This window comes from Excalfactoria chinensis, chromosome 1 (genome assembly GCF_039878825.1).
Source record: "Excalfactoria chinensis isolate bCotChi1 chromosome 1, bCotChi1.hap2, whole genome shotgun sequence".
NCBI classification, from domain to species: domain Eukaryota; kingdom Metazoa; phylum Chordata; class Aves; order Galliformes; family Phasianidae; genus Excalfactoria; species Excalfactoria chinensis.
In genome coordinates this window covers 119,741,375-119,764,975 of record NC_092825.1, presented here as the reverse complement: position 1 = coordinate 119,764,975, position 23,601 = coordinate 119,741,375, and the positions used below count along the sequence as shown (strand labels likewise).

Genomic DNA, 23,601 nt, shown 5'->3' with positions numbered 1-23,601 from the left:
AGAGCATGAAGTTCTCGTGCTGGGAATATATACATATACACAACACAGATCCCTCCAATTGCTGGGTTCAGACACTGTCCTACAAGGTGTTTCTGAATTCAATCTTCTCAGTTGCTCGCTGCAGTGGTTTTATACCAATAGGTACCTAAGCTCCAAAAATGTAGTCTCGCTTCCCTAACCTCAACAGAAAAGGGTGTGCTTGTGATGGGTCTGGGAGCTGGCTTGCAGAGTACAGTTTTGGATTCTCCACCCTCCTTTGCATCTCTGCGCACTTTCTGTGGGTAGATGAAATTCAATCGGATGACTGAATGACTGTATCCTGTGGTAGGTCTTCTTTAAGCTCAATCCAATTCTATCCAAGTTTCTTTAATATATGCTGTTTGATCCCTAACATGCAAGACTGGGAATTCAAGTAGTTTTCCACAGGTCTTTATAGCTCAGAGCTTTCATAACATACACTATACTACATATAGCACTCAACAGGAGAAAAAGAGACACCCAAACCAGATATTCTATTTTTCGTTTCTTTTCCGTGCTATTATTCCAATGTTCAGTTTGATCCTAAAGCAATACAGCATAGCAAGTCACAGGCATTATTATGTCTCTACTGCAGAGTAACTGAAATCCTTTTATTAAAATACAGCATTCTGTGATGGATTTCTTCATCCTTGGAGTGACATTGAGCCTGAAGCTCTTACTAGTAATCACTTTATACAAAGCCAGATCGCATACTCAACATTAAGTCGAGAAGCTAAGGACTCAATCCACATACTTTCTAAAAATTGCATGAAAGCTGGTAAGACTGAACTGCTCCTGCGAAGAATGGATGCAAATGAAAATTTGAAAGAAACTACACTGACTATGCTGAAAAGATAGGATTTTTTGTTTTTTTTGTTTTTTTGCTGTTGATGTTTTAATATAATTTTTTAATAATAGAATTAAAGAACATTTTATTCATCCTTCCTTAATATTTTAACATTAAAACAAAATCAACCCCCCCCCCCAAAACATCAAAGAAACAAGAAGATAGTTATTCCACAGAATATTAATCATCATAAGAAAATTTAAGGCTATCATATACTAATGCTGTAGCTGTAAAGAAGAGCTGTAAATGACATAAAATTGGGATTTCAACAAAGAATCAGTAAAAGCATTCCACAACCTTACTCAAAGTCAACCAATATTTTTCAAGCATACTTGATCTTCAACTGTCTGTTAGGATGATATGAAAAACAAAAACAAATAAAAGCAAGTGACAAGAGAAAGGGACAGTAGTAAACAGTCCAAATGCCTCTGAATTACTAGCTAAGGAAAAGAAGAATAGAAATAAAACTCTGACATCTGTATTTCTAAATAAAACCCTTCTGCTTTGAGAGACATGTCAAAGTACACATTTGCAGCTGAATCTTCTTTCCACTATCTTCACGAGATGTTAAATTTAGAAGTGTAACATCCAAAATGTTGAAGAGATTTTGCTATAATGTTAGCTGTCACATCATCTACCATTGCTCCTGAGAAAAAATGCTTTTGCTATATCAGCATATATATCATTAACCTGCCTATTGTTTCCTGACTCTTCATCTACACTCCCTAAAAAATGTTGGGAATATCATTAAGGAGAAATGGGCTACTACACATTATTAACTCTTCATAATTTACAATGAAGCTATATAGAATATAAATTACTTAATGTAGTAACAAAAGTAAGTTGTCATTTTCACCTTCAAGGCCCTACATTATCTTACTAACAATTACTGTACATCTTGCTTTTATTTCCTTCTACTCCCTAGGCACCTGCTATCCTTTCTCTTAATTATGTTCTTTATCTTTTTCTCCTACTTTCAGTTGTGTGTCTTATATTAGGCTGACTTCTTTGTTGCTTGTACAATTTCCAAGCATATATTCTTCAACTTTTTTCAGCAGTATCTTTACAAATACACTCTTTCAGGAATCATTGGTGCATTCTTTTCTCCCTCCCCTTCATATCACTGAGCTATTAACTGAAATTTGTCTTACATCACTTTCCATCCTTGCTGGGCTAGAGAATAAAGCTGAAATCTAATACAGAGCTGATTTATTCAGTTCTTAATTCTATGAAAAATGACCTCTGCTGTCAACTAATGAAGCCTGAGGAAAACTGAGGGACAACACCTGCTGGTCCTTTAAAATAGGAACTTGTAAAAAATTATTCACTATAAACACCCACAGCAATAAACAAATGCCAATCAATGTGGTGAAGAATTAGTAGCTTCTATAAGGTATGTCTTGACTTCTTATAGTTTTACATGGTTACATACGTAACAACACTCTGTCACTTGCCAAGATTAGACTCCGTACCTATCATCCAATTTTCCAATTTCATGAATTTGATTTCTTTCCCTGCCCCCCCTCACAGGTTAATGTGTATTTAAGGATCATTATGATGTAGGTGGTGAGCAGCCATGGCACACAAATATCATGAAACTTGGAGCATTCCAAGACTATTAATAGTATAGTAGAGTTATACACTATTCCTGAATCCTAGAACATATGAATGTAGGACTCTCAGACTTCCAAACATGTGTTCCATAAAATTTAACTCTTCATAGAAACTATCAGATTGTAATTTATCAGGTTATTATAATTATTATAAAATTATCTTATCAAGGGAGCATTTAAAAAACCCGGAAGCATTTTTTGCTGAAGCTTAATGAAAAATACGTCTTCATAATGAAAACTTTCTTACTGAAAAATTAAAAATTTGCAACTCAAAGCAATCTACAAAGAATAAGTCATAGCTAATTTTAAAGTTGCAAGTGCATTCTGTGTAATGTACTCTATAATTTGTCATCAAATAAAAGGTTCTATTTGACCTTCAGATTGGAAAACTGCATAATTGAAAGTGGAACACAATAAGATATGCCATAAACTATTATACTTTATTCCCCCTGGTAATTTTTGGTTTTTAATCTGTAAGAGCTCTGAGGCTCAGGACAATAGGTTGAAATCTCAAATTTTTCTGCTCTTTAGTCTAAAGTAACAGTATCCAAATATATTCTAGAGACAGCAAAAGAACAGATTGCTACAACTGGACATCTGTTCAGGAGAAAAAAGGACAATTTCCTAACAGAAGCAAATATTTTCTATAAAACACAATTTCAGTAATGGATGAAATCTCATCTGCTCAGCTAGTGAGCAATTCCTCAAGGCTCTGAAGCAACTTCACAATGAAGGATATTAATGTTTCTAATATTAAAAATAGAATAAAATAAAATTACTATAAAATGCTACTATTTTAGAAAGTAACTGTAGATTCATTTTAAAATAATTCTACTACCCAGAGAATGATGGGCAAGTATGCCTATATATTTAGTAAAGTCTACCATAGCACAAAGTTATGTGGGTTAGCTGGGATGAAAAATATCTGTAAGAAACTTATACTGAATAGCCAAATGGCAAATGAAGTAAAATGGTCAGCAAGTTTATGTAATACATATTATATGGAAAATAAATAAGTTATATGCAGAACTTGATACATGAAGTATAAGTTTTAGACATAACTGTAGACAGCTCAATGAAACATCTTAGCTTGACAAAAACTACATGAGTTGATACAAAAGAAGGAAGTAAATAATATGGGTGATAGTGTACAAGGCCTCTTATTTTATTATATAGGCCCATAATATCAGAGGCAGATGTTGATGGTATTGCAGTAGAAACAGAACCTTCCTGACAATATTCTGTTACATTGTGTTGCTGTTTGACAAACGGCATTAGAAGGGAAGTCTGGCTAAATGGTGTCTGACATGGAAGCGCATCCAAAGTGAAGGTGTGTCTTCGAACTCCCCCATGCAGAAAAAACTGCACCTATTGACATTCACTGACATTTGATGAGTGTTTATGGAATCCAAACAGTGGATGTCAGCATGGTCGGTAGTGCATTTCAGCAGTGGCAACAGGAATATGAAAGACAAGACACATTCTGGATGGCCATGTGGATTTTTATAAGCATAGCATGCAGGCTCTTGTTCATCATTGGCAAAAATTTATTACTAATTATGGTGACTACATTGAAAACTAATGCTTTGTAGCTGAGAATTTGCTCTTTTAAATAGTTTCATTGTGCTCTGTGTATCTATTTTATTTTCCATGGAAATAAATAGGAGGCATTATTTTCAGAGCGACCTATGTACATATATAACACACTTGAGCATTCTATGTTCTGTGCCATAGACATTACTCTGTATTGAAACTTTTGATAGGAAGAGTGTGAAGAAATGAAATGTGTATGGGAAAGAAAATACATACACAAGAAACACAAAAGAAAAACAATCTATTAGGATGGTAAAAGTCTGAACAGACGAAAAAGTGCATTACTTGAGGAGCAAGAAATAAGGATGGATGCTTGCAAGTATAACTTCACACCTTTGTAACTCATAATGTAAAAATGATAATTTCCAGGAAGTTAAAATGTGAGAAATTCAGAAAAGAAATGGTTTACAGAATGTATTGTCTCTGGTTGTCAGCAATATCAGGAGAATAAAATAAAATGTTTACTAAAAGTACTTTTTCTGTTTTGCTTAAAAACAGTTTTCAATTACTTAGCATAGGAATAATGGAATATAGTTAACATTCTCCAGCTAAAAGGGATTTCTATGCCTATAATATTAGCTGCCATCAGAGATGCTAAACTGTAAAATGAACTGCAGTTCTTATGTTCAGCACTATTCTGACAAGAAAGAACTATTCTTGGTGGAATAGGATGAAAGTATTTTTTACCATTACTTAGAGTTGTTTTCTACTTCAAAACAAAACTACTTAATCTGACTGAAAGTTAACTTGGACTACTTATGTACTGGTATTGAATCATGCTACTATTCAAAATAAAGAGAAGATGGAACAGAAGTGTTAAGCGTGTATTTTTAGCTGATAAATCTGCTGCTTCATATATTTTGTATGTTGCAAGGAATATATTACAATAATAATGATCTATCACAATAATAATTAAAAATCCCAAACATTCCTTGGTGGAGTACATTTTGAAATCATCTTTTGAGTACACTTATTTGTTATATAGCAATCAGCCTGAGCAAATGCTTTGTCCTGTTTAAACTATAAATAATTTGCAAGTTTTAACTGATGGTCCTGTAAGTAGGTTTTCTGCAGACATGCCAAAAACCACCAACTTTGCCACAGAATAGAATAAGCAGAATCCTGCTAAAAAATATCATCCCTCTTGGAATTGCACCTTTATAAAGTAACTTAAAAAAATAAGAGAAACAAATAATTAAACCCTTCTCCTGCTTCAGTGCAATAGAACAACACTTAGACTTCAGTCCTTCAAGGTTTTCCAGAGATCTTCCCATGATAAGAATTGTAAGACGAGCTACCAAAAAGAAAAACTGCTAACAGTGCAGTTCCTTGTTTTAGTCTACATTCCTTGTTCCACAACTGAAAAAGCATTTACAACATACTCTAGGGTGATTACAAAGGTAAACTGAGATACAGAGAGGATTAGTGTACTAGATCTTTTTGATCTTCATGCTTTCTGTAATGCAGAAGACATTAAAAAACATTTTTAGTGAAAATTATTGTTAACAGAAATTTAATTATTTAATCATTTTTTTCTTTTCCTTTGGCATCTTCAAATATATATATATATACATATATGCTCAGTCTTGAAAGAGAAAAATAACTCTGAGCAATATTTTTTTTTTTACTACTTAATATGCATACTTACTATATGATAATATCCATAATTATTTCCCTAAAACAATTAGTAATGTATCTTGAGTGACCTGCTGATCTAAATATAATGCTTTAAGAATTTGGAGGTATACTAGTCTCTTTATGCTTACACACTCACCTCACGTAGAAGCATAAAAGGCTGCAGAACATAATTTATTATTCTGCATCACATTTCATCAAGTCCCTTAGCAGCTGCTTGATACATTATCGAGACAAATGCAAGGAAAAAAAATATTCCTGCCACCCTTCCCCCAAGTAGGGTACCCCAAAGACTAAGAACCAATTATAATCTCTGTTTCTTCTTCCAATCAGATACATAAAGTGAAAGTAAACCTTGACCAGGTTATTTTCTGTATGGAATTTCAATGACTTTTTTCATCTCCATAAGACAAATACAGCCATAAATAAACATGCAGCGCAGTAACAAGGGCAATGTCTGGAACACTTAAGAACTAAATTACTTTCAAGCCATGCAACATCTCATTTCTCTTCCACAAATACATAATAAAGACTGCCAGCATGGGGGAGGGTGTATTTGTATGAATACATGCATATATGAGCACACATGCCTTAGGAGAAAAGGAAGGAAAAATAAAAATTAACCACATGAACTGAGAGCATGATAATTGGAAAAACAAACAAACAAACAAACAAACAAACAAAAAAAAAATGGCCCTCCCCAAAAAACACCCAGCAACACAAACTACAACAAAAACCCTCACAATTTTCAAATAGTCTCTTTTTTATATTCACAGCACAAAGAAAGGTCTATTATGAACTAAGTAAAAAGGTGCATGTACATAGCAGATCTTTAGATGTCTTACTGTGCTGTGGTGAGATATCTAGCATTCTTTATATAACTACCATTACACCTATGAAGCTGGAAGCTCAGGTTCAGCATCATAGACTTTACCATATAGCTCGGGAGATGCAAATGCATGCTTAGACTATTTAGAAATTAAGGAAGGTGCAGGATTCAGACAACAGATTGCTGACTGCACAAAAATAGTATATTCCACTAGAGTGCTGAGATCTTTCTATCCCAAGTTGGAACACAACTAGAAGCTTAACTATGTGATTTATACATAAACTGTCTTCCTTCTGACAATATAATCTGTAGGCAAGATGAGCAGTTTAGCTGAAAACTGGCCTTCTGTTGATTAACAGGCATCAGTTTTAGAATTAATTTCCATCAGGGCAGTAATAGCAAAGTTTAAACATGAGGAACTGGGAGAGAAAAAAGGTTTTTTTGTCAGGACATACACTAAGTTTACTTTAGACATCCTATGGAGATGATGTCATTTGTGCACCTCCCAGTACTGCATTTCCTATACCAGTCAGTGAGAGATTTGGTAGTTGTCTCTGTGTTGACGATGAAATACATAGTACCAAGATAGCAAGACAATAACACAAAAATCTCTGTTTCATTATTTCAAAGATTGAATTCCTTTAATATAAAATAAAAGTACTAGATTGCCCTTTTAATATAACTTTTTTGGGGAAAGGAATTTGAATCAGATAGACTAGTTTCTACTTCATCATGCCTTTGCCCACTCTAACCTGAGAGATAGAAAGAAAATTCTAACTTGCTCCTAAAAAAGTCTTTGAGATCCCCCAGTTTATTTCTGGAAACACACAGCTATTATACTAAAATTCTTCTTGTATAATACTATACAATCAGGCATAAGCTAATTATACCAGCATATAAATTAAAATGAATGGTGACTGTATGCAGTATGTTTTAAGTACAGTACTAAAAAAGTTCTACACACTTGCTGTCATAGTTTGAATGTAGAGAAAACAGTTTATTTCAGTAGATCTGCCTGAGAATGGGATGATTGCCATTTTCTGGAAGGTTACATAAAATAAAACAAAAAAGAACAAATCTATCTACAGCATATAAGAAATAATAGAATGAGAAAGGAATAAGTTTTAATGGAGAATCTTTCATTAGTGTTTTTATAGTAAAATTCAGTGAATCATGATGCAGCTGCATATATATCATTTCTATTAATAATACTTTTTCAGCTAGCATTTAGTTGCTCCTCTTGCATCTCCTTCACTGGTAATCCATGATGCCTTGAAGACTAAGTTCATGCTACAAGCTTCACAGCTAAGCTAAGAAACATGCAATAGCCCAATACAAAGTAAAAGTGAAAAGATGATTTTTGTGTCTACGCACTTCTAGTTCTAGTCACCAAACCCTACACACATTTGATTTTTACAGTGCTTGGGAATATGTTCAAAAGGTATAATTTATTCATAGTTTATTCCACTAAATTCTGAAAACAACAGCTTCTCCAATGTGGAAAAATAATAATAACAAAAACAAATGAAAATATTAAAGATAAGCTCTTGATTATTTTGCACTTTATTTTGTTCCATAATTGTTAAAATTCAAGTGCTATGCCAGCAACACATTCTAAATAACAAAATTAAAACTTGCTGAAATGTAGTCTTAAAATAAGTCTTCAGACATAGCACAAAGCAAGAACAATCAGAGCTTTATGAATTCAGAAAAAAAAGTTGTGGTCAGGAACGTTCTGGAGAAAACAACAGCTAGTATATCCTATTGTAAGTGGGTCATTCTCTAGGGAAATAAGAACTGAAAGACTGAAATGTCAGTTTAAACACTGACCAAGAGGCTATTTTTCTGAATTATTTTTATTATTATTATTATTATTTTTATTTTTAGGAAATATTCCATTCAGTGTCTAAGATAAGGGCAACCTTCTCCTCAAATTAGCTTTAGAAGAGAAATGATGGTCCCAGATTTCTGTTACAATGTCTATGGAATAATATTTCTTGGTGGTTTAGGAGTAACCTAGGATGACTTTTCCAGTTATGCTCTGCAAACAAGTATCCAGAAGAGACATTTATTTCCTGAGAAGTAGATACAACCTGTTCAGATTGGGCAATTTTGGACTCGCAGAAAAAATAAAAAAAGTAAATCTCAAGAAAGTACAGAGCAAGAAAGGGAGTCTCCTAATATGTTTGGCATGTCATCTTGGCTAGAATGCAGACAGGTGGAAATGTCCTGATAGACTTTCTCAGATTTTATTTAGTTTCTGCATGGAACAACTGAAATAATCTGGATACAGAAATGTTGTGACATATTTCATTCATTTCCCACTCACTCTCCATAAATTAACAGTAAAATCTGTCATACATAACCTTAACCTGTCAAGCAAACAAACTCTGCTTTTGTTGTAAATCTGAGCATATACACAGGAGGACTGGTTCCAAAATCTCATGTAGAGAGGAGTGGATTCACAGCCCTGAGCCAGTTAATCAGTAGACCTGCCATCTCCCAGGAGTTGGTGTCCCCATCACACAACCACACTGCTACCACGGAAGGGTCCTTTCTGTTTCATAAGGAATATGCAGCAAGGATTATAGAGACACTGAGAAAGAGCAAACACAGGATATTATTTACTGGCTCCAATAGCTTTATCCAAACTCACCAATGAACAGTATAGGACAAGTGACTTCAGAAACAATAAAACAAAACAAAGTGAATAAACAAGAAAAAACCTGCCTTCCAGCTAAAAAAGTACCAGAATTTAAGAAGAATATTAGAACATTTTTCTCTCTTCACTCTGCAAGTGGGTCCTGCCACAAGATATATTTGCTTCACAACACACACAACACATCTAGAACAGTGGTAATATACTACAAACATCACTTACTCATGCAACTCACTGAAGCCTAATGCTTTTGAAGTCAGATTTACTAAGGCCATGATGGCCACACATTATTCCTCTGGAAAAAGCAAATATCTAGCTATATTCTAAAATAATTGGTAAAAAACTGAGATTCCAACAAGACAGGACAGCAGAACATGGGTATGCCAAAATGAATTATAACAGACAGGGACAGCTGGTAATGTGCCCTATGCCTTGCCACCACACCAACTTATTATTGGCTCTTCCCCTACCAACCAGTCCAGCCAAACAACTGAAACACTGGTTCAAGACAATTTCTCTTCATTCAATGGAGCCCAAGCCATCCAAAAAGTTGGACGCTTACATTATATAGCATGAATTGATATTTGAAAGTGTGTTTTGGCTGGGAAAAAAAAAAAAAAAAAAAAAAGAAAAAAAAAAGGTAATGTAGGCCAATTTAAAAAACAGACTAGAGCAAAGGCTGAAGGTAACAATTTGTGAATGTTTGAACTGCACTGAAAAATATCTATGTCTTTTTCTTTCAATGCTTTTGTTACCTCTAAAATAAAACAGCTTATTTGTGAATTGTAAACACTCAGTATGTGTCAATTTATTTACGAAATGGAAAAGGGGCAGACATGATGACTAAAATATATTATTTCAACAGCAGGGATTCTAATTTACAGCTCAGTGCATTGCCTAAAATTACTGTTCATGCCTTTGTAATTTCTCTGTCTTATTTAGAGTACTCTTAATAAATTCAACTTCCAGATATAAATAAAAAATAACAAAAATAATACTAACAAAATAACTCCTTACCTGAAAACCATAGTGATTGAAATACATGAAAGATAATATATACACACAGTAGAAATGGTTCAATAGAGGGAAACGAAGAAAGAAAAAAGGTATAAGAAATAAAACTTCGTTTTCATATTCTTTTTACAGAAGCTCACAGTAATGAAGGTCACATTAAGTGCTACACCAGTCTTCTAAATTATCTGCTTTCTTGTACAATATAGACTAATACTGAACCACAGTCACAATGTCCTGAATTTATATTACTCTTTTATCGTATCTTTTGTAAGAAATAGCATCTCCAGAAATTTCACTTTGTGTTTCCCTTTTCTGTGACATAAGAAGTCCTCTGAGACTTCTAATGCCATTTAATCAGTCTGAATATTTTTAATGCATTCTTACTAGATCCGACACAGGGATTATTCATAACTGTTAGATCAGCTAATTAATTTGAAATGGAGAAAACACTTTTAAATTAAGAGAGATTTAAGTAATTTGGAACTTTTTTGATAGAACACACTGATTCTTCACGCGACTTCTGACTGCTTATAGAAACAGAGGTTATTTCCAGTCTTAATGATTCTAATATTATTTAGTCTAGCTGTTAACCTATCACCATCATGCCCATTAAACCATGCCCCTCAGTGCCCCATCTACCCTTTTCTTGAAGACCTCCAATGATTGTGACTTCACAGGAAGTCTGTTCCAATGCATTATGATTCTTTCCAAGAAATTTTTCCTAATATTCAATCTGAACCTCCTCTGGCACAAATTAAGGCCAGTACATCTCTTCTTACCACCAGTTACGTAGGAGAAGAGACCTATCACATCTAACTACAACCTCCTCTCAGATAGTTGAAGAGAGCAATAACGTCTCCTCTCAGCCTCCTCTTCTCCAGACTAAACAATTCCAGTTCAAATGGTCAAGTAGATTGGGATATCTTTTTGAAATAAAGTTGATGCACATATTCAGAATGAAAAGAAGAAAAGAAAAGTTTAGTAAACACTGTTCATATTATGACACATTCATTGCAACTTATTTCACTTTGCATTCCCAGACAACACAAATACCAGTTGGACTGTGGGTGAAAACTTATAAGAAATTATAAGATTCTTCAGTCTTTCATATTCTGTCTTTGCATAAACATTTTTTTTTTCTCAACAATCCTAATGAAAAATCAATAATTACAGTCTAAAACACTTAAAGTTGTTCCTTAAAAATTAGTACACAATGCATTTTCTGCAGTAACAAAGCTCCAAAATATCAGAATTTATTCACTCAGGATAGACAAGAAGTGAAAAAAAAATATTTTCAGGAGAATGACAATTTTATTTGAAATAAAAGTGAACACATACTCTCACTACCAATTTATCCCCCTACAGATTTCTATTTCAGAATCCAGTTTTCGAAGTTATATAAATAAGAAACTAACTATTGCTACTAAAGAAAGATTACTCAAACTTACAAGTCTTAAATCAGAAAACAAGAAATATGATCTCAGAGATTTAGAACACAAAAAGAAAGAAATGGATTAGAGAAAATATATACGCCTCTTGATCAAGGAGTATCTTCAATGTTTAGGTAAATCAGCCAAGAAGGTGTGAAAATTGAACTGATCCATGTTTAAATAACTCTTTCTTAACTTTCAGTAGTGAAGTTATATTTGAAGATTTATACAGAGAAGAAAATCACCGAACGTCCCCTATGCATGGTACCATGTAGTAAATCAGAGTAATCTGCATTACAAGTATTATAATGCAAGAGAAGGAAACGCGTTCAAACAACCAGTTACCAAAACAATATAAGCACCAATGGGAAAAAAAGCAAATCAATAAGGACACTGCTGATTTTTCAAATGTTCGTTTTAAATCCTAACCTAAATATTTACCAATATTAAAAAATTATTCAGGTAATTTGTTCCACCCCCTCCTTACCTTCTCTGGAGGCGCAGGAGGGTGAAATCTCTTTGCACAAACTAGAAATGCATCAGGCTGTGGCTTGCCAGCCTTCACCTCAGGGTCATCTCCCAGCACAATATGATGAAAAAGATTGAAGAAGTCTTTGTGTCTGGATGTTTTCATCTGAAATGTCACTTCAGCTGAGCTAGTGGCAACAGCTATGGGTATGTTGTGTTTGTGTAAATGCTGGATCAGTTTATTGACCCCTGCAACAAGACAAACAGATACATATATTTTTTCTATATTTATATGTACATATTTGAGGTTATATGTATTAAATTTTTTGCCTATTTACAACATATTTAGCAATATTTCAAAAATGCTGTCTAATTGAATTCAACAACGTATTCTGACTGGTTTGCATGAAAGAAATTTCTTTCTACATCTGGAAATGTTCCTGCTCCATCAAGAAATATTTCTCTAAGTAAACAATTCTGTCATCAAATGATGATTTTCTCAAAATATGCTGAAAATAACTCCAAAGCCATTGCATCTATATGCCCACAAGAAGCCTACTCAATGTAACGTCCTCAACTTCATAAACACTTATTATTTAAAACATATCTAGAGTTATGTTCTTGGAAAAAAAGAATAAATAAATATAAAAGAACTATGCTCTTCTCACTGACTGACAATTTCTGAAGCAGGTATCCAACTGGCTTAAACCAGCACCTAAGAGTGCTTAGTATCTCTTTTACAATTACTAGATAAAGCAATTGGACAGGAAAGTGAAGCTGTCAATCAGAGGTGTTAATACCAGAGCTTTATCTATTGTTGATGTGAACCCTGAATAATGAACATCTTGACCACAATAGAGAGAAATTTTAATCTGCTCCAACATTCTAGTGAAGGTTAATGCCAAGAATGGTGAAAATACAGCAGCTGCTGTAAGAAGGAAATATGCTTTTTATTCAGTGCAAGTTTTGAATCTCTGATTCAAAGGCTTCAATGTTTCTTCATAGCAGCATTTGGAACACAGGGTACCTTTTTTCAGATTGCTAATTATCTTCAGCCCTGCTACATCAAAGCTTCAGTGCATCTGCTAGTGTATGTTTACTCTTCATTTTTACTGGAGGTAGCCAGCCACAGAAAAGCGCTGCTTCTGAAAGGTTATTTATTCAGGGTTCTCTCTTATATTCTCTCAGCACAGGTCATGAATTCAGTGCATAAATGTGTGTGTATTTACCTTCACTTTTTGACTTTCCTACCTATAAGAGAGCTGTAACTAACACCTCCATAGAGCAAGGATTTACATTACTCAGAAAATGTACTTTAATCAAAATATATTCAAAAGACCATTTTAAAATTATATGTGTAATAACAGCAAGATGGATTAGAAAAAAATATGGAGCACACTCCCGTGCACTCACTCACTAGTAGCTGACATAGAGTAACACCCATCTACCACAGAGAGACCTATGTGTTAGGTTTCTTGGCACCATCCTCTATACCTCCTTCTGGATCAAAAGAAACAAGGTTCTTTGCTTTTTTCAGCATTAGTTACGGAGGACTTTCCTGATATGTGTATTGTGTATGTGGTACATACACAATTACAAACCCAGGTCACAAAGCATAATTTCTTCATGTAATAAAATCAGGAACAAACATCTTGTAAATGTTATGATTAATTTCCAAGCATACTCTTTTCATTTTAAATAACCAAAAATATAAATAATGTTATTTCTTCTATCCCTTTAAATTTTAAATTTTAAAAAAGACGCACAAAATTACTATATTTCTGGTGTAATAGTTACACAACAATGACTACTGGACAGAAAATTATGTATTACAGTACATTAAATTCAGGTATGTAAGCTGAAAATAAGAAGGATCAACTTTAAACATCAGCCTGTTTAAAAACAGATAAATCACAAATGTCAATGAAGTTAGAAAGTTCTGAGGAAAACCAAACACAAGTAAAACATAAACCTACAGGAAGAAGTTAATAGTCTTGATAGATTACAGATATATTTTTAAGAAACACCTTTTTTACAACATAATTTAAAAAAAAAAAAAAAAAAAAAAAAAGAAACATTCCCCAACTTGTATACCAACATGCTCTTCATTTTATTTTGTCAGTTGAAATCACTGTGTCTAACACATTGGATCAGCTAAGAAACTAAAGACTTATTTTTAACAACAAAACCCTTTGGCTAATTGTCACACTTTCCTTTTCAGTGACCAATACAAACATGTAATGCAAAAGTTCAGGAACTTAGGATTCCCCACTCCCCTCCCTTCTGTTCTCCAGGCTGCACAGCCCTAGCTCAGCCTCTCCTCAAAGGGAAATGGTCCAGCCCCTTGATCGCCTTGGTGGCTCTGAGGTAGACTCTTTCCAGTATGTCCATGTCTCGCTTTGTACTAGGGGCCTCAGAACTCAACACACAGCATCCCCAGTGCTAAGCAAAAGGGAAAGAATCATTTTTCTGGACATACTGGCCATTTTGTCTGTATATGCAGATAAGAATACCAGTCTTCCCAGTTTTGTGTCATCTGCATATTTAATGCAGGTGCACTCCATCCCAACATCCAGATCATTAATGCAGGACTGGACCCACTGAGGTACTTTACTAACTACTGGCCTCCAACTAGACTTCCCATCACTAACCACTACTCTCTGATGCAGATTGTCCACCCAGCCTTTTTAATCTACCTCCCTGTCTGCTCATCCAACACATGCTTCAGTAGTTTCTCTATGAGGGTCTTAGACCTTACTGAAGCCCACTGCTCCCTTCTTTAGTTATCACATTTTATACTCAAATTCATTATGATGTGAAAATTAATAACAAACTTTTAACACCCAAAACCTAATTAAATTAGGCCTCAAATAAACAATGGCTTTGTTAATGACAAATTCACTCATGGACATAACTATATACCCTATCTCTCATTCATCTCTGTGTGCCATCGGTATACTAATGATATCCAATTAGCAGTTAAACTGTTATGCAGTCCCCTGTAATTCTGGAGTTTATCTACACTATGTAGCCAATGCTAATATTACTATGTTTGAAAATTCTTGTAGCTGAGATGTAGCATATTTAGTGGAAGAAACAACATGGCTAAAGACTTTTTTTGTGAGAACAATCTTGATCAACAGACTTTTGCTTTGTGCACTGAAATTTTTGTTGGAGATATACAGGTCACCATGTGCTTTCTTCAGGTCACCATGTGCTTTCTTCACATAACTTGTCAGCAAATTGTGAGCGCAAATACAACCACCCTCTTCTTACTGATTTTTAGCACTCCGAGAAGTTCTTCAGATACATCACACAGTGTTGCTTCTCATTCACTGTGCCAGAGACAGCTTTCAACTCACACTAACAGCATGAGTGCAGAGGACAACTGACCTCTTGGTCACAAAAAACTAGGCACTTCAGAGACCCATACTCAAGTCTACAAGTGATTACACAGAAGTAGTAGTCTGTGAAGCTTCAGTGGGCATTAGAAAGAAAACATTTACTTAAGGAGAAAATGGCTAAAGAAGAACTGCTTCGCGTGTTTAAATTAGCTATATACATGCATTATACTTGTCCTGTATGATTTATGGCCAGCTGTGAACAAATATAAATCTTAAAAATAAATATAGTTTCTGTCTAGAAAGACTACTCTTCCTTTACAAAATCATTTACAGTTACTGTGTTAAATGTAACATCAGATCCAAATCGAAGCTTTTCAAGATTTCATTGCTCTTTTTAATCAAAGAAAAGCTAACACGGCCACTCAGGGCTTTGTCAAGTTGATTGGATTTTTAGACAATTCAATAATAATCCTTTAAGATTTTAAAAGCAATTTACAGTAAAAACCTCAACAGCAACAAAGCATAAAAAGTACCTAAAGAGAAAATAAATCTTACCAAGAACAATAAGAAGCTGACTGTTCACCTTATCACAAATTTATTTTAAAATATTTTTATGTGCTAAAACAGTTCCAAGCCCATTAGAACAGTGCCATTAATTTCCTGCACATTCTTTATCCTCAGGTGAATTCAGCCTTGCTGCTATGATGGTGATAGAGTGATGGAGGTGGGGCTAACCAACACTTGGTGTGATTGCCATGAATCTCGTGAGACTGTGGAAATATTTCTCACATATCCACCTATTTCTTTTTTGTTCCAAGACATTTTTTAAAAAAGCTATTTGTAATAATACATTATCTTTTCACTGAGTTTCAGAAGTAAAGATGGAAACTAATAACTCTTTTCTAATCTGGAAAAATAATTGGTTTTAATGAAGAATTATATCTTCTCATCTTATTTCTCTCTAAAGAGCACCAAAGATTCTTCTAGAGGCACAGGGTCTCTTTGTATATCAAGTCAATAATTTTGTCATAGTCTAGACATTCTGACATGGGTAAGCCTATGGAAAAGAAATAAAAAAGAAAAAGCCCTGCTAAATTTTACCTGAAACCTCTGCCAACTGTATTTATGACTTCCTAGTAAAAGCATTTTGGGGTTGAAGCTCTTCAGGACTTACTGAAGAGGCCAAATGTTTGAAATCAGTCAAACAGACATGATCACTCACAAAGCGCACTACTTAATTGATAGATGTTTCAGAGTTACAGGCTCACTGAATTTAGCATAGACTCACCACAGTTTTTTACAATTAAAACAATAATAGCAAGGAAAAGAAAACATGGTAGGAAGTCTGTTTTAACTGTAAAGGGCACAGATGGTAATCAAGGAAACAATAGCTAAGCAAACTAAGCTAGAATGCTGAATGAATAGAACTGTTAAGATAAATAAATTAAAAAAAAAAAAAAAAAAAAAAGACAGCTCTATAATAAGTCTTCAATGGAACTTGTACTACTCATACTACTTCTCTTCTTGTAATTTTTAATTCCCTTTATTCAGTACAAAAACTAAACTTTGAAAATACCTACTCCAGTCTACAAGATACAGTCAATCATAACTACACTGGCTGAAAAGGAACTGCAAAGGAAGAAACTGCAGTTATCACAAAGATGACCCAGGAAGGGAAAAATTCTGAAAAAAAAGCACACCATTACACAATCCTCAAGCATCTGTGCTTTGTAATGATGCTGAACCAAAAAAGGAGACAGGCATGAAAGAGTGGCATTAATTTCTTAATTCTGACACAGCAATAGTAGCTACTGACAGTTGTGTAACTTGGAAGTAGATTTTTCTGGCTGTGTATATATTCTGGGTTTGTGTTAACAGTAAACACATAAATTTTCTTCTCTTCATAGATTAAGACTCTATTTGTGTAGAGTTTCGTGCATTACTAGAGTCTGATACATTGAGGCTTGCCAGTCAGCTTAGCCATATTGAAATCTTGCGATCTACACCTTCAAATACTAGTATCTCTGAAAGCTTTTATGAAGAGGCGTGGCTCTGATACAGACTGTCAGGAAAAACTTCCATACTATCCCTAACCATCGATGACATAACTATCAATTACTTGATTTGTGAATTAACGGACTTATCACTGCTGGAAATAATTCATTGCATTAATAAATATGATATTAATAAATAAATGATGCATAAATAGCACATCATTCAGCAGTGTTCTTCATCAATGAAAATTCAAATCTTATTTCCCCCCAAAAATTGTAAAAATAGATTGAAACTAGAATGTCACCTGCCTAATAGCTATCAGAAGTTAACCAGTTAGCAGTTCATCATTTCAGAATCACCTTACTCCTCTATTATGTATCACAATTAACTTACTTTCCTGCATTTATTTACCTATAACAATCTGAAACACCAGTTTAGTCAGAGAACACTGTAAACCTAAAATGTCAGCACCGATTTACATCTTAGACAATACCTGCATGATGCTCGTTCTTAATTAAAGAATATTAAAAAGCTGCAGAATAAATCCACAAGGCTTATATTAAACAATGTTCCCAGAAGGTATAAAAGAACATGAGAAAGGTATCAATTAAAAAACTCTGTCAGATGAAGCACAGGTTAGTACTTAAATAAAAAATAAATAAATAAATAAATAAAAAATAAAAAGAAAAAATAAAAAAATACTACGTAGCTGGTACAATTTTTGTCTAGATTAATACCTAACATAAACCTGGTTTTCTTAAAATTCATGACAATTCCGCTTGTATCCCATATATTGTTACATAGTTCAAATCCCATTTCTTCAGTGACAAAGGCTACATTTGATCCTCACAATTGCATAAAGCAGTAAGTATTTACACTAATATTAATTCTGCTTTTGAGAATTGTCTGAAGAAAATTATCCCATGTATACAGTTGAACTGGAAGAGCAACCAGTTGAACAATTCTGGCAGTGATAAAAACATCTACATGTTTACTACAGTAAGAATCTTGCTTGATTCATCTATAATAGACAAGCAAGCCCAGAACTCATTTTTTGAAATAAGAAACAGTACAAAGCTCAATGTTTCCTTTGGCTAATTTATTCCATCACCTCTCTGTATCTCTATTCAAGCTACTTCACTGACATTAACATAATCCCCAGTAAATACAGACTATTCACTCAGTGGCATCTACTACATGTGCTGCTTCATTAAAGTGACTCTTCTCTGTGATTTCTAACACTTTCACTACCAATCTATCTATCCGGCATTTTTTAAACCCAGACTAAGGTGTTTTCTTTGTTGTGCAAGAGATATCTGCAGAAGGTTGACATAAAAAATGAAAACAAATCCCTCCATCATTTTTGTTTTCCTAGTGAGTTTAACTAGGCTTACAGTTTTAGTTGGATCTACATGAGAGAAAGTCACAGTTTCAAAAATCCTGCATATAAAAAGGCTCAGGGAGGCATACAGATAAGTTGGCTGTGCAAGAGACTCAAGTTCTTAGTTACATAAGCAAATTATATATTTTCTTTTTGTTTCTATTTATTTGGTCTTAACACATCACATATTTTTAACAATTAACCTCTTAATGCCTTATGAGACAAGGAATAAAGGATCTAAAAATTAAAACATAATAATTAATGTGTTGTAGCAATTGCCAGGAAAAACAAAACAAAACAAAAATAAAATAAACAAACAAACAAAAAAAAAAGTAAAAAAAAAAAGTACATATTGAAAGAAAAAAAACATCCAAAAGCTGAAACTGTTTTACTGACATGTAGTGACCTAATTTTAGTATATGTATATTTTTGTTTGTTTTTCCATTTCTCCTATACTTCCTTTTTTTTCCCTGTAAATTATTGATATTTGCTCCAGGACTTTTTCTTTGTACAAAAAGTTAACAGCAGTCCTAGCTTTAAGTATTGCTTCTCTTTTTATGGATGAGGATTCTTCTCTAGGCATTCCACATGTAAATGTAATGGAATATAACATATGAGTTTATATCATAAATGAGATTCATTCTCTTGTACATATCAAGGCAGCTTGCTTATGTTTCATAGAGGAGTTACACATTTCTGTCTTAGAATAACCACACAAATCCTCATTTTCCATTGTTACACAGCTGACTCAGATGTCATGCTTTAGCTTAAATGTTCAAATTAGGAGAGATGAATCCAACCTTAAAAAAAACAAACAATCACACATGGACAAATACATTTGCCTGTACACCAAAAAGTATACTTGAGCTTAAAGTTGGACTAGAGAAAAATGACTTACTGTGTGCACAGTTGCCAGTAACTATTCTAAAGAATTCCTAGTTTATAAAAACAGATTTCGACATATTTATATTGCTTTTTACTTCTGTTATTAAAACACATGAAAAGCAGCCGTTCAAGTAAATAAGAAAAAAAAACAAACAACAACAACAACTAAAAAAACAACATCAGTACTTTTAACAGGTAAATGTCTTCCACATGTAAGTAACGGATTTTAATATAACCCGCAAAAGCATTCAAGATGAAACTGAGTCTACTTTTGTTACCTTTTACCTAATTCTACAAGCAGTTTATAAATACTAAAGAGAAGCATACCTGGCATCAATTCAGCTGTATGGAATATCTTCTCCTGCTTCATTTTACTTTCATGTAATAACTCTTCTTTGGTTATTGGAAGATCTAGAACATCTCGAATAATCTGTGCCCCTTCTAGTGCTTTTTTGCCCATGACTAATGATTTTATGTCCCAAGTATAGGTCTTTCCAAAACGTCCACATATCTCTTCAAACACCAATGTATAGAGACGTTCAGTATCTGCCAAAAAAAACACACAAAGAAACAGAAAAAGAAACAATAATTGATTACAAATACATGCAGACAGTTGACCTGCCAGTCTTAACAAACAGGATAGTGTAAATGATCACACAGCAGTCTTCCAGGAATAAGAAAGTATATTGTCTCACCGAGAGAAAGTCAGACTTCTAAGATCACTTCAGAGATACGTAGGTCTTTCATGCTGTCAGTTTTGTATTCAGAAAAGGTTACTGAGGTTTACAACAAAGAATTATCTAGATCTGATCTTCCATCAACTTTCTTTTCCAATGGCACTTTACATTACAAATTAGCAAGCAGCAACTCAATTAAAATGCTGTATTTATTCCTTGAATGGGAAAGAAAAGAAGGGAAAGAAATCTGGTACTCGTGACTGTCATTACATATTCCATGTAAATGGGGGGGTGGGGTGGGGTAGGGAAATAATTAATTATTTAAGAGTGTCTTTGAACGGAAGCTTCAGAGTGCTTTCAAAAGACACTACAGTCATTTATTATAGTGCTTCTGGCACCTTTGCATTTACATGTGATTACTCAAGCAGAACACACCTACTTGGTTTTCTTGGATTTCCAAGGGAGTTCTGGCAAGAGTAAACCTTCAGGCTGAGTTCTGCCAGTTAAAGATGTTTATAGTTTCAAAACTACTTTTTTTTTTTTTTTTTTTTTTTTTTTTAATATCACCATACAATCCTTCCTGTCTTTTCCATATCATAAAGCATCGAAGAAGGTCAATAATGTTTAATTTGACACCAGAGGAAGAAAAGTCCACTCAGTTCTTGATTTCATTTTTGCAAAGAACCTGAACAGTAGTATTTCTACTAGACTGTTTATCTTTTTGAGTTGTCTCCTTTGAAACAAGGCTACTGTTAAACATTCTTTAATTTTCTTCACACTTTTTTTTTTTTTTTTTAACCTTCTGTACCTCTAAAGGCCTACTATCACTCTAGCAGTGAAAGAAAAAAGTAATGAAAGAAATTAGCTGCATTTATGAAATTTGTTTAGAGAGATCAGGGACTTCTCTTATCACCATATCCTTTGCTATGCTATACTAAGATATATGCTAAGAATATAAGGAAAATAAAATACTGGAATTATTCATGAGCACCTTGCCTTCTGAATATTTAGGATGTAAGCAACAGCATTTAAATGGTAAGATTTAATATATATACTATGAAAAAGACAGACTGAAGACTGAAATGCAGAGCCTACGGCTACAGTATACCCAGTGACCTTCCTCTGCAGTAAATGCTTACTGTTCAACCTAGTAATCTACTTGTCCCAAGATCAGCAGATGGTTCTGATCTGAAATCAAATGAGAAACATTACTGCACCTATATAATTGTGTGACCACACAACAGTGCAGAAGACACGCACTGTTGCCTGCCAGAACAATCCCCTTCATCTTTCCTTTCAGTAACCAGAAAAGACACTGAGTGAAAAGAAAAACTAGAGAACCAATACACCTGTCTGCACTGTTTAACAGGGTAGCAACCCGTTTACCCATTTTTTGCACAAATATGAGAGAAAAATATTAAGAGCTCGTGTACAACTGCTTACAAATGCTTCTCAACCAATCATACTTAATGGAAAAAGATTAGGAGCAGCCGAGGAAGTCATAAAACACACATCAAATGTATCACACCATCACCCTGAATCAGAAAGAAACACAAGTAATTTGGCATTAAAAAGCAATAAGCTGGCTAGCACCAGGAAGAATAAGACAAACCTTGTTTGCTTTACACTGCCAGGTAGTACTCCCAGCAAGCTGAGAAGGTGAGTTAAGAACAAAATGCTTCAATTTTCACAGTTCTTTCCTTCTATTTCTCAGATGCATTGATTTTTCTCGTACATCTCATATTCAACTGCTGACCCTAAGTTGAAAATTGAAACTGAAAATTAATCCTCATCTTATTAAGCAGTACACAGCAAACTAAGCAGAAATAAAACAAAGCAAGATATTAAAAACCTAGTTGCAAAATATGATTTTTTTTTCCTATCTGTACAATCATCTCATTAATTTGTTTGAACTCAACTGTAGAGCTACTCCATTTAATAGCCTCCTGCATTTAAATATCACATGCTATACTTGAGAACAAAATCTTGCCTTCTTAAGTAAATGCTTAGTAAAATTGCATACTAAAAAAAAGTCAGACAATCAGAAGCTTGCAGATGAAAGAGCACATACAAGCAACTTTGTGTCAAATCTATTAAAATACTTAAATATTATGCTACTTGCATTGTGTTGGAACATAGTTCTCTTGATGCCAAGAAAAAAATAATATATACAAAAAAAGGACAAACTCAGGTCAATAAACAAATGATCACTAAACATATTTAATTTAAATGTGAATAGTCTCACTTGTGCTTAAAGCAATATGTATACTTAAAAAGGAAGATTATCAGAAAATATTCTTCCCTTACTGTATTTTACTTGCACGAACAGATATGAGCCAATACATAGCACAGAAAAATATCTGGGAAAAAAAAGTTACACTCCTCCCACACACATACACACATCAATCAGCATGCATTATAATCATAACCTAGAGTCAAACTTCACATGAAAGATCATGAGTCATTCCGTCCTTGGAATAAGATGTTGGTGGAGGCATCCTTGGCCATCGGACAGCACAGGTTTTGCTCTCTAGCAGCAATTCCAGCTTAATTCCCACTTAGGGCTTGGATCTGTCTGACTTATAAACATCAGGCAGTGCTACATGTATTTTCATGTTTCCCTGTTCAAAGACAGGAGTCACCAAATCCTAGTGACACAGCAGCTTAATCCAGTGATTTGAGCCCCCCACACCTGAGTCTTGCTATCACTAATGTCATTATCATCCTGACAGTGGGAGACCTCACAAGTCTGCAACCCTACAACACAACCCAAGAGGAGAGCAAGAAGGGGACAATAGTGTAAATTAACAGTCTGCTTACACAATATGGATATTTGTCTTACTGCTAGCTAACCATACCACTGCGTGTCAGGAGGAAAGACCAGTCACACATAGCAGCTAGGCTAAGTTTTCCCCCAGTTGTAACAGGAAATAAGTCACAGCAGCTGATTTACTAAAGAAGGAACCATAATTTCAAACTACTGTAAATCTTCAAAAAGAAATCTAATGCACACAGACAAAAACATCAACAAAATAAAATGGCTATAAGGAAATGGATGTTCAATTTAAGAGCTTAAATATAGGCTTCTAGTGGTATCTTAATACATCCAAGACATCCACACAGCTAAAACTAAAAAGAATCTGGATGAGGCTCACACCAGACTGCAAGAGCAGCTGGAGGTTTAGCCAGATCTGTACAGCATCCCAAATTGTG

At 34.1% G+C, this 23,601-nt stretch overlaps 2 protein-coding genes across 3 annotated transcripts in view; one reads left to right on the top strand and one right to left on the bottom strand.

Annotated features, from left to right (window-relative positions):
* STS (steroid sulfatase) overlaps positions 1-23,601 on the top strand; it is a 178,248-nt gene that overhangs the window by 34,878 nt on the left and 119,769 nt on the right. The window lies entirely within an intron of this gene.
* The window catches only part of PUDP (pseudouridine 5'-phosphatase), a 58,725-nt gene that overhangs the window by 14,078 nt on the left and 21,046 nt on the right, over positions 1-23,601 (bottom strand). Inside the window, exons 2-3 of the mRNA XM_072341952.1 lie at positions 20,039-20,257; positions 12,126-12,355 (exon numbers count right to left, since the gene is read on the bottom strand). Of these exons, the coding sequence (XP_072198053.1) occupies positions 12,126-12,355; positions 20,039-20,257 (449 nt within the window). The remainder of the gene's footprint in view (positions 1-12,125; positions 12,356-20,038; positions 20,258-23,601) is intronic.